Source organism: Sciurus carolinensis, chromosome 1, assembly GCF_902686445.1.
Source record: "Sciurus carolinensis chromosome 1, mSciCar1.2, whole genome shotgun sequence".
NCBI lineage: Eukaryota > Metazoa > Chordata > Mammalia > Rodentia > Sciuridae > Sciurus > Sciurus carolinensis.
The window spans coordinates 2,163,970-2,176,183 of record NC_062213.1 but is presented as its reverse complement, the minus strand read 5'-3'; the positions used below and the strand labels follow the sequence as shown (position 1 = coordinate 2,176,183).

The window sequence follows — 12,214 nt, the reverse complement described above, 5'->3', positions numbered from 1 at the left end:
AGAGTGTCGGGAGAAGACAGAGTGGCACCATCCCGCCCTGGTCCACGGCAGGACCAGAGGGAGGGCCCTTCACAAGCCAACCCGGTTTGCTGGTGGCTAACGGAGAGCGAGTGTAGGTTGGAATTTAGGCCGGTAGGGGGCAGAGCAGAGCAGCTGAGACAAAGGCCAGCCCGCCAAATGGTGACCGATCAAGTGGGCTAGAAAACTCCACTGACCCTTAACACCCACCTGTCACTCAGCAGGACCCCCTCCCATTCCGGCCTATAAAAACCCTGGGCAGGCCGGGGCCACACACGATTTTCTCTGGGTCCCTACTTGAGCTGTACCCCGCCGGTCTGGGAATTTCGCCCCAGAGCCAAATTCCAATAAAGCTTGCTGTCCGTTTTTATTTGGCCGCTAACCATGCCCCCGAGCTGACAGCGGGTGGTGGGGCCTTGTTCAGGATGGGGTGCCCAGGCAGGGTGGCCAGGGAGGCATAGAGTCCCGTTCTTCCTTCCGAGGGAAAGCCAGGCCCAAGGGGCCGAGGACCAGGGTTTGGGGAGGCTAAGGAGGGCCTCGGTCCCGTCTGGGAATAGTCCTCGGCTTTCGTGAAGTCCCTGGAATGCCCTGGCACTCCTGCAAAGGCAGAGAGGAATAGCCCTCCTGCCTCAGGGGTCAGGAGCGTCTGTCGGGACCTCCTGACAGGGTCAGCACCCACCTCTGGGTGGCCGTCCCAGAGCCTTGCTCCCCACCATCACCTCCCCAGCAGCACCGTGCAGGCTCTGGGCTTGGGCTCCGCAGGAGGAGCCCCTCCTTGAGGGACACCAGGAAGGAGGGAGCAGGACTGGGGCTCCCCCTGGTCGGAAGCTCTGTCCATACCCACAGCCCCCCCCACCTTTGCAGACCCTGCCCAGGGCTCTGGCCTGAGGTGGGTCCCAGTGAGGTTGGAGTCAGGTTGGGTCTAGGACCACTGAAGGGGCTGCCCGGTGGGATCACACCAAGGTAGCCAGGAGGTCAGAGCCAGGCCTTGGAGGCTGCTGGTCATGGCACAGGGTCTGGCTAGGAGCTGTGGCTCCCTCGGCTCTGGGCGCTGCCTGGTCACAGACACTGCTGTGCCACGTCAGCAGCCCGGGCACCCTCGAGTGTGCAGACGGCCCTGGCCTGGGACCTGGCACACCCACCCTCACTACCTCTGCTGTCCCTTTACTGGTCACCACTTTTAGAAACCCTCCCTGACACACTAGATGGTACTCCCTTGGTGGCCTGATTTCTGGGGTGGGGGCACATTTCTCCTTGCCTCCAGGCAGGGTTGGACCCAGAGCCCCCTCCCTGTCTCCTGGACTCTATGGCCAGCTTGTTGTGGAGTGAGCAGGAGTCACTTCCCTGCTCCTGGCTCAGTGTCCACATGGGGAAATGGGTCTGCATGCTGGGTGCCCCTGATCCTCGGCTCTGCCTGATTCCCATGTCCAGGGGGTTTTCTACACCTTGTCCTGGGCGCCGAGGGGGACTGAGAGAGGCACACGTGGGCTCTGGGTGGCCTGGACAGGGGAAGAGATGATTCTGAGAGCTGCCTTCAGGTACCTGGCTCTGGGGTTCCCAGGAGCTCCTCCCTGCAGCCCTGGGGACAGTTGCTGCAGGGACTGCAGGTGCTGCACATGCAGCAAGGGGGACAGCCTGCTGCCTGTGGAGGCTGGGAGGAGGGGCAGCGGCCCTGCAGAAGCCCAGGGGCCCCACTCACAGGCACCATAATGGGGGCAGGTGCTGACCACCCTGCGAGGTGCTGGAGGTACCTTGCTCAGGTCACCTAGTGAGGACCAGGAGTGAACAGGCTGGGCCTGGAGGTGGCGGGGCTTGGGTATAGAGAAGGGGCTCACAGGGTGGAGGCTGTGGGGCTCACCCAGGCCAAGCCCAGAGCTGAAGGGCTGACCTGGGTGACCTGGGCAGCCTGGACATTGGGGTTCCACATTGGCCCAGGGTGTCAGGGGAGGCAACATGCGTGTGTGGTCAAGAGAGACCGCTGCCATGGGTCACTCTCCACCTCTCACGGCTCTCCAGGCCCAGGGCCCTCAGCTAGAGCCAGCGCGTCCAGAATGCTTATCTTGGTAGGTTCAGGGGAAAGAAGAGGCGCCGTGTGGGCCTGGGCCGGACCCCCTCGTCAGTGCTACCCGCTCACAGTCTGCGAGGGCTGGCTGGGGCTGGGCCCTGTGGGGTTTGCCAGGCCAGACTGCCAGGGTGCCAGCTCTGGTGGGGATCAGAGGCTGTGCTGACCCAGAGGCCCGGAGAATGGCTACTGGGGAGTGGGACTGGCCTGCTCCCCGGGATGGGGGCCATGCTTGCTTGGGCATCTGTGAGGTGGACTCTTCCTCTCACTCCACCTCAGCCTCACCGTTGGAAAACTGTCCAAGCCAGGCAGCAGCCAGCTGGAGGCTGCACTGTCCTTAGGCCCCTCCCTGTCTCTAGGCCACCTCACCCAGCCCTGTGCTGAGTCAGGCCCCAGCTCCCCTGGGTAAGTCTGGGCTCCTGAGCGTGGGGTCAGGGGACAGCTGGTCTGGCCTTGGGTCAGTGTCTGCATAACCCCAAGACCGGGGTCTCTCTGAGCCTCTTGTACCCAGACCTCAGGGATGTGGCCTGGGTGGGTGTCCCTCCACCGCTGGGTGCTCCCCTGGGACTCACCCCAAGGGCACCTTCCTCTCTGGGAGCTGCTGGAGGCACTGGAGAGGGCCCGGCCCCTCCGGGGGTGGTGATGCCTCTCTGGCACTGCCCGCACGCTGCCGAGGCTGGCCCAGGTGACAAGAGCAGGAGACCCCATTCCACAGCACACTAATCTTAAGTCATTTATTTCCATGCGGAGGCTCCAGTACAAAATCAAAGGAGTGGGCACCAAATCAGGGGTCAGAGCAGCCCGTCCTCCCTCCGCGGGTTGGAGAGCCAGTCCTCTTGTTCAGGGAGGAGCTGCTCCGCACGGACAGCAGGACCGCGCAGCCCTCTGGGGGAGCCCCAGCCCACCGAGGCAGGGAGGAAGGGGACCCAGGGAAGGTAAGGGGCGACACCCTGGCCTTGGGGGTTACAGGCGGGGGGCTGCGCTGGTGAGGAGGCCCAGGGCCAGCGCCAGGCCCAGGGTGGCGCTGCTGAGCAGGGTGCGGGCGGGCGCAGCGCTGTACAGCCTCTCGTTGCACAGGTCATCCTGACAGCACTGGGTGGACTGGACGCCACTGCTGACCTGGCCCTGCTGGCTGTAGGTGGGCATGCAGGAGTCTGCGCAGTCCTTCCTCACCAGGTTCCCGGACAGAGGCTCCACTGCACAGATGTGGGTGTCAGGCTTGCCCGCCTTGCCCCCAGCTCCCACCTGCGCAGCACCAAGGGCACCCTCCACCTCTGGGCCATGACTGCCACGTGACCAAACCGTCCCCAGCACCACTGCGCATGGTCCTCGGCCCACCTGTGGTCATGGTCCGGCAGTAGCGGGAGCTGGCTGGGCACGTCTGTGGTTGCTTGCAGTTGGAGGAGCTGGAGCACACGTGGCAGCGGAGTGCCCGGGCTGGTGGGTGAGGGTCAGAGTCAGCTGGGCCTGGGTCCAGGGCAGAGCCCTCGGCTACCCCTGCCCCAGGCCAGAGCCCCTGAGCCCACAGATCCTTGGGACCCACGCCCCATACACAGCTTCAGGAGGAGCCTGCTCGGCCCTTTAGCCCCCTGGAGGTATCCTGGCTGGACCCGTCGGGGCCAGCGGCCAGGAAGAGAAGGGGATGGAGTATCGTGAAAACCCTTCCTAGGGGTCTCAGAAAGCCCTGGGCAATGCTGAGAGGGTTTTGCAGGACACCTCTGGTACCCCACCCTGATGGTTCTGAGAGCCTGGGTTCTTGGCCTCCTGAGTCTTGGGGAAGAGGGGTCAGGCACCCCAGGGCTATCGGGGAGGAACAAGGGGGCCCAGGGAGGGACTGGCGGCAGGGACCAATGACGCCGTGTCTGTCTTTCCCAGGAGGGAGGCATCTCAGGACAATGCCAGGCTCTGTTGCTCTCAGCCTGAGTCTCCTGGATGTTCCTGGATGTTCTGTCTGTGATTCTGCCAAGCCCAGACGCAGGTTCCTTTTGCTCTGGATTCCTAGAGTCAGCCCTCCGCAACATCGGGATTCTCTGAGCCTGAACTCCAGGCTTCCAGTGTTTGGTGACTGCCCCGGCTGAGGCTGAGGGTCTGGCAAACAGGCCCACTCCCGCTGCCCCCCAGGCCCAGCCTCTCACCTGGGCCCACGGCCACCGCCAGGACAATGAGGATCAGCAGGACGGTCTTCATACCGAGCATCATCTTGCAGCAATGGTGCCCCTCCTCTGGGGAGGACTTATACTTGGGATGGGGGTGTGGGAGTGGCAGCCAGCCAGCCAGTAGCATGCCACCCGGACCTGCCTCACCCTGCCTGGTCCACACCCACCGGCCCCACTCATGCCTGGCCCCTGCCAGCTGAGAGGACACTGCCCCAGCCCACCTCTCTGGGGCCTAGCCAGTGCTGGCTGTGCACAGGGCCCCGTGTCTGCCCGGCCCTGCACTCCCTGCTTCTGAGCCTCCCTGCCACTCTGCTCTCGGTTCTCCTGTCTGCCTGTTCCTGGGTCACATTGTCTCTGACTTTCCACCCGGTCTGTCACCTGTGTCTTTGCCCTGCATTTCCCAACCCCGGAGAGTTCCTTCAAGCCACAGCTTGTCCCAGACACTCTGGGGGTTCACATGGGTGGGGGTGCAGGGGAGGAGGTGCCGGCCCTGCCTTCCTGGGCTCTGGACTCAGGGGTGCTGGGTCAGCCCAGCAAGGAACCCCAGGGAGGAGAACCATCCCTGCTGAGGCATGAGGTTGGGGGGGCAGCTGTGAGTTGGTGGGCTAGGGAGGCAGAGGAGAGGCCACCAGGCAGGAGGAGCTCGTGGGAGCCAGGTGTGGGCCAGGTAGGAGGTGTGAAGACCCCAGGATGTGGGGACTTGGTCAAGGCAGGTGCCTGGGGAGGCAGGACTCACCCTCCCTCCCTTGGAGCCCTTGACCCTCCCCATCCAGAACTCCCTCCCCCTGCTCTGGGGCACAGCACAGTTACCGTCCTGATCTGTGCCTCTGCCCCATCCTCCCAGGCTGTAGCTCCTCAGTTCTGAGCCCAGCACCCAGGGTCCTTGGTAGTTGCTGGACCTGGTCCCTGTGTGGAGACGGAAACCCCCTTATTGCTCCATACTCATAAGGGGAACTTCGTTTCCCCACGAACTAGGTCTCAAAGCGCCTCTCCCTGCTGGTTCCCTATATGCCCAGCTGTGGTTGTGGGTGGACCCCGCAGAGTCCTCACCCTTCCTCTGCCGCTGCCCCTGCCCTGGGGGACCTGGCTAACAGGGAGGGAGCCTATCCCAAGTGTCCCTGCAGCAGCAGCGCGTAGGCACTATAGGGCCTGCTGCTGCCGGCTGGGTCTGGGCCAGGTTGAAGCTCCTGGGAGCCCTGTGGGTTCTGGGGTCAATCAGACCCAGGCCTGACTCCTGTGGGCCCTTCTGGCCTGCACCTGGGCCAGCTGGCTCCTGTGTTGAGCTGGCCCGGGAACAGAGGAGACGCTACCTGACGGCTACATGTGGTTCTCTCAGACGCAGCTCCTGGGCCTGCAGGACCTGCCCAGGGACAGAGGGGCACAGGTGCTGCCTGCTGGGACCTAGAGGGATGCAGGGAGGAGCCCCTGGGGTGGTCCCGCCTTTGCAGCCTGCCCGTGCCAGGGCTCCTGATCCGCGGGGATCCCGGGTTCCCTGGTGCGTGCTTAGGGCTGCTGTAGCCTCCGGCTCGGGCAGCTCCGCAGGGTCTGCACTGCCCAGAAGGCCACACCCAGCTCCGGGCCTCCCTGTGCACAACAGGCACAGGGTGTGCTTGGTGGTTGGAGGGAGGGCGACCTGCAGGCCTTAGGAAGCAGAACCCAGAGCTTGGGGACAGGGTGGTGACCACAGGGGATGACGGGTGGGAGAGGTGACTCACTGGGGCTAGGAAGCTGCTGGAAAAACAGGTTTGGAATTCCTGACGGATCTGGTAAAGCTGGTGGGGCCTCAGGATTCACAGTGGCTGTGTGTCCCGAGGCCAAGAGAGAAGCTGTGCTCCAGTTTGTCCCTGGCAGGGCTGCCCACGAATATGTGAGTTGGCTGCCCTGGCAGTTCCCGGCAGAAGTGTGAATCAGCTGGGCACGAAGCTCACTCTCAGGAGGAAGTGGGGATGCTGGTGGCAGGAGCCCTTGAGAGATGGCAGCCTACGGGCAGGGCGGCAGGGAGGGCTTCCTGTAGGCAGCAGCCAGATCGGGCCTTGGAGGCATAGTGGGTGGAGGGGCCACTGTGGTCCCTTACATCTGCCCCCTCCCAGCACCCTCCTGCTGGTGGAAATGAGGGCCAGAGAGGACCCCTGGAGGGGCAGGACCCGGTTGAGGTCTCAGGCCCCTCTTCCTGTCTCCACTGGCCCTCCCGTCCCCTCCTCCCAAAGAGAAGATGACTCTTTCAAAGCCTGGCCCTCTTAGCCCCTTCTCAGTCCTGGGGCCAGGATCCTCACTGTGACTTCTGTTCCCAGGACGTTGGCAGCAGGAAAGGTGCCCAGGAGATATGAGGGAGGGCAGGGAGCAAGGACACCACCACGCTGCCCTGCACCCAGACCATGCCCTGCACTTGACTGGATGGCCAGGAAGCTGGGGGCCAGGACTGGACCTGGTCTGGAGCTAGGGTCCCCTGCTGGAGCTCTCCCGTGCTCTCCCGTGTGTGTGCCAGCAGATCACAAGGGCCTGTGGCTCAGAGGGGGAAGCTCCTGGCTCAGGGTGGCACAGCATGCTACCCCAAGCCCTCTGAAGGTGCAACCCTGGACCCTGCCCTGACCTGAGGGCAGACGCCAGGTGGACAGGTCAGGCCCTTGGACTGGAGATGTTCAAGAACTTTGGGGTTCAGGAAGGAGGCTTCCTTAGGCTCAGGTTGCCACGTGTGTAGTCCTGGCCACACCTGGGGCCCAGATTGCATCCCTGTACCTCAAGGTACTCCACTCACTCATTCCACCTCCTACAAGGATGTACCACATGCAGGCAGCATGGATATACTGGAGACCAAGAGAGGAGAGGGAGGACCCAGTGCTTGGGCCGCAGATCAGCTGGGGAAAGAGAGACAGACAACAGATTGCTCTGTGGCGGCACACATGTAACCCTCGGGGAGTCTGGGACTGCCTTAGAGCTGTCTAAGCTGAGAACTGAGAGAAGGTGGCCATCCACTGGTGGAGCAGGGAGGGCATCTTGACACGGGTACCATGTCATCCAGGTCCCATGTCATCTGGGTCTCTCCCAGGAGTCAGGGGAAAGCTCAGTGAGTCAGGCAGTGAGGCGGTGTTTCCCTTGGGCTGCTTAGTCCCTCTCGAACACACGGGCAGGGCCTTCCCAGCATCACTCAGCAAGTGCAGCCATAGCTGGGCCTGGCCCTGGGCCTAGGGCTCTTCTTCCACAGCTCTCCCTCCTGGCGAGGAGTCACCTTTACACACAGCCGCAGCCTGGATGTGCGGCTCGCTTGCCTGCTTCCAGGGCCTACATGGCCCTGCCTGCATCTTTGGTCCTTCTCTGGGACCCTGACCACCAGCAGCCATTCTCCCATTGCTGGGCTGGGCTTCTGGGTGTCGTTAGTGTCCATGGACGGGGTCCCTCTGTGTGGCTCTTCATCACTGGTGGGCCTCTGCCTTCTGCCCTGCCAAGGTGCACATCCAAGGGGCTGTGTCATGGATGGAGGAGCCCGAGGAACTCTGCCCTGCCTCGGATGTGGCCTGCTCTTGGGAAGGGTGAGGCTGGGGCCCGAGGTCCCAGAGAGAGGTGAACAAGTTCCCAGGCCTATGTGGCAGGGCCAACAGACACTGCACCAAGGGTCCCACCAGGGGTGCCTGGCACCACAGTTTGGGTGATGAGGGAGAGGACTTTAGTGCATGACAATGAAGTGGGCAGAGAGGGTGGAGGGCATGGCCATGGGGCCATGGAACCATATCACAGAAGACTATGGGGACCCCAGAATCCCAGGCCTGCAGGCTTGCAGCAGTGTGGGCTTGCAGAACACAAGGCCCTGAGAGGGTCAGGAACCTGGATGGCGACTTGCTTTCTGCATATTGAGATAAACTCCTGCCAGGGTTCTGGGAAGGACAGAGGGTTTGTGCTTAGCTCAGTTTCTGGACTCACCTCTCTGAGGTGCTGCAGGTCACTCTACCTCCCGTCATAGCCCGGAGATTGTGGCTGCCACCCCTTGAGCTCCACAGGGAGCTCTTCACATCTTCCCTCACCCCCTACCTTCACTTGCTCCCAACATCTACCTACTCACTAATTCATCCATCCATCATCCATTCATCCATCCAGTATCTATCCATCCATCAATCTACCCACTGATCCATCCTTCTACCCATTTGCACCTACCCATCATCCATCCATCCATTCATCTACCATCCATTCATCCATCCATTCATTCATCCATGCGTCTGTCCCTATCCATTCACTGATCCGTCCATCCATCCATCCATCTGTCCATCATCCATCCATCCATTCATCCATCCATTCATTCATCCATGCATCTGTCCCCTATCCATTCACTGATCCATCCATCCATCCATTATCTATTCATTCCCCATACATGTACCCATTCATGCATCTATTCATCCATCTGTCCATCCCATAGATATGGTTTGAAGAGCAACAGACGTGCTGGTTACCTTGCTGGACAGCAGACAGGAATGCTGACATCAACAAGGCACATTCCTTCCTCCACAGAATTCACTTTTTCAGAAGTGTGCTGAAAGCTTTATTTTGTTCAATAAAGAAAACAAAATGCATTCTGGGGCACCAGGTATGGACAGAGTCTGTGAAGAGAAGTTGAAGAGGGTAGGGGATGGAGGAGTGGGGTGCTCTGCTGGGTTGTGTTCCAGGAAGAAACAGTGGGTTGGATCTCATCGGCTGCCTGGGAGAGACCGGGGGAATCCAGCAGTGCCGCACCATGACATTTCCCTTAGTCATGGGAACAAGCCCAGGACATGGATGGCATCCAGAGTCCCTGCCCAGATGTCCATTTCCCAACTGCTCCCCCGCCCTCTGGATGAGCCTTGGTCTTCTTACTCTCCCTGAGAGCCTCCTTGTAGCTTTGGGGTGTTCCTACCCTGCCAGGGAACCCCTCCCCTGTGAGTCAGTGCAGATCAACTTCCAGGGTGGAGGAACTTGGCCTGGTGGCCCCAGGGACCCCACTTTTGTGCTCTGTCTGGGGCAGGGGTGGGGGAGTTTAGCCAGGAGTCTGCATGTAGTTACAAGTCCCCTCTGGTGTGGTGACAACCCTAGGGAAGGAGGAGGTCTCATACTGGGCCCTACCAGAGGTCTCTTACTACAGTCCTCAGAGCTTAAGGGGTCAAAAGATGTGTTGTCTGCATCTGGGGTTATGTAAGAGGGACATGATGGCAGGTCCTGGCAGGGCAGAGGTGCTGGTGCCAGGACAGAGGAGGAGCCCTAACTCAGCCTAGGTAGGATGAGCTGGGTGGGCACAGAGCCTAGCGAGCCCCACCTTCAGTTTGGAACTCTCGGCTGCTCTCAGGACAGGCTCACCTCAGGGCTGACTGGGTTCCTGGCTGCATTTCGAACCTTCGCTGATTTCCTGGGAGCTTTGAATGCCTCCCTCCCATCCTGGCCCTTTAGGAGTGACTGTCCCAACCTGCTTGCTCCTGTCCCCACATATGCCAGGGGCTCCTCCCGAACCAGTCTCAGCAGCCAGAAGGGACCCAGGAGGCCGCATCCAAACCCTCCCCATGTCCTGCACTCCCCCACCACGGTCTCCCTCCTTCTTCTCTTTCCTCTGCAGCCCCATCTCTCCCTGGTGGGGGCTGCCACTTCTCTCCAGATCCCCACCGTCTTCCCAGGGAGGGCGCGAGACTCTGGACGTGGGTGGACGGATGGTGTGCCTCGTCCTGGTAGAGTGCCTCAGGGTTGAGCCCCAGCTCCTGGGCCCACTTAGCGCCCTGGGCTGGCCACAGCACACAGGCCTCCTCCTAGTCCCTGGACCTGTCCCCTTCCCCCAGGCCTTGGCTGTGCTGGGCCCACGGCTGGTGTCTTCCCTTGGGCAGAGTCTCGGCTGCACTCTGCCCGAGTCTGTCCTCTCTCCTCGACGGGGGGCCCACCAGGGCTTACCCGCCTCTCCTGCTGCAGTCCCTGGGCATCCCACATCCATGGAGCCTGGTGTGCAGGGGTGTGTGCTGACTCAGTGCGTGGGAATCCGGGGCCAGTGAGAACCCAGACTGCCCACCCACTCTCCCTGGGGCTTTGGGCTGGGGTCTGGGAAGCCCTTTGTGTCCCGCTTCTTCTGTAGGAAACAGCCTCCCCGTCACCTGCCTGCGGAGCAGGAAGCTCTGGGAGGAGGTGGGTGGGATGCCATGCGGCATCTGATGGTCTCCCCGGGGACTTGCAGGTAGGCACTGCCCTAAAGGTGGGGTCCCTCCTGGCTCAGGGAAGACAACAGGGCAGGGCAGGGCTTTCCATCCTTGAGAAAAGAAGACCCCCATTTTGCTCCTCACAAGCCCCATACCCATCATCAGGTCAGCCACCAGGCCCTGGAGGCTGGGGCCCTGAGGGGTCTGGACAGCCTGGCTCAGTGCCCTGGGGCACTGCCCTTCATTGTCCTCCACAGCTCCAGGCGAGGTAAGAGGCCTGGAACTGGAACCGCACCCCACAGCCCCAGCCCTCTGCTTCCCATGTGGTAGAACAAAAAGGGAACTTAAGCAGCTCTAGAGCCAACGGGCTGTGGTTTGCAGGTGGAAACACAGGGGCTCTGCCTACTGACCTCGGCCATGGGGCTCGCAGCAGCCGCAGGTCCCTGCTAAGAGAACAACAGAAGCAGGAGCAGGAGATAGCAGTGGGCGTGGGACCGCCGCCCTTCAGACCTTGTGCAGTCCAAGTCCCCAGCTGGCAAGCTTGCGCCACATGAGGAGTGCAGAACGCACCCTCCAACAGAGCACACCAACCCCTCACCTTGATGTACCCCAAACTTGCTTATGTATAGAAGTAACGCCTGCTGTGCTTGGGGCTGACTTTGGGGATCATCCCTCTGGGCTGGGACTCCACTAATAAAGCATTGCTTCCAGGTCTTAGTGTCCTAACCCTCATTTCCCACACAACCATGCCCCTCAGAGTGGCCACTGCACAGGATGGAACAGGAGGCCAGCATCAGGTCAGGCAAGGCTGTTCGGGGCATGCAGGGCAGGAGGCTTGAGTCTGGGCACCAAGTGGCAGTGATCAGGGGACAGGGTGTGGCTCTGGTGGGGGCCTTCCTCCCTCTGGGTGTGAGCTTGTAGCAGGCAGGTGAAGAGGGTGGAGGCTGGGGGAGGCTGCGGGGAGGCTGGGGGCCTGGCCTGCACACCTGCCTGCCAGACTCCAGAATGGAGACACACCGTTTAGGGAGTCTCCCAGCCACACCTGGCCACGGGAGCCAGCTCCGCCAGGCAGGCAGGATCCTGCCTCCACTTGCCCGAGCTGTGTTTGTCCCTGGCACCTGGGCAGGGATGTGAGGAATGAAGAGGTAGGGGAAGGGAACGGACACCTCTTCCAGCCTCTGCACTCCAAAAGGGCAGCGGAACAGGACAGGGACTCAGGCAGACGTGGCAGCTGGCAGGACATGGCAGGGCAGGGCAGGCCCACGGGCCCGGAAACAGGGACACTCAGAGCCATGGCCTCTAGGACCTGGGCAGGTTTCTGAGGAAGGGCCTCTGCTGCCCTGGCAGACAAGTCCTGGGCAAGAGTGGGGGCTCTGGTTTTGCTCCCCAGAAAGTGCCCTGGGAGGAGACACAACCTTGGGAGGCCTGTCAGAGAGGTGGAAGGGCCCTGTGCCTTTAGGGATGTGGACCGTGAGGGAGGGGCACTCTGCAGGGTCGAGGGCAAGGTCCTGCAGGATGCCGGCACCCTGGGGGAACGCCAAGGCTCAGAAGAGCTCCCAGAGGACCGGAGGGAGGCCCCTTGGGACTGACCGCACACTGCTCCTGGCGCCCTCTAGGGGCACACAGTAGACCAGGAGGCCCAGGTAGGAAGCAAGCGCTGTTCCCCACGGGGCTTCCGTGCAGGAGAACGGCAGCCTTCTCTGAAGCCCCCCGCTGCCTGAGGTGCTGGGCCCATCCTCCTTCTGAGGGCAAGAGTGACCAAGACCAGAAAATCCCCAGACCTGACATCTCTGCCACTTTATTCATGTCTCAGGATAGCCTGGGGGAAGGCCGGAAGACAGCAC

The 12,214-nt window shown here is 61.8% G+C and overlaps 1 protein-coding gene across 1 annotated transcript; it reads right to left on the bottom strand.

Moving 5' to 3' along the window:
* Positions 1–2,800: 2,800 nt before the first annotated feature.
* Positions 2,801–4,321, bottom strand: Ly6d (lymphocyte antigen 6 family member D). Its single transcript, XM_047516299.1, has 3 exons — positions 4,216–4,321; positions 3,419–3,517; positions 2,801–3,276 (listed from the first exon to the last, which is right to left on the bottom strand). Exons 1-3 carry the CDS (start codon positions 4,277–4,279, stop codon positions 3,044–3,046), a joined length of 396 nt encoding a protein of 131 aa, XP_047372255.1. The 5' UTR covers positions 4,280–4,321; the 3' UTR covers positions 2,801–3,043.
* Positions 4,322–12,214: the final 7,893 nt, after the last annotated feature.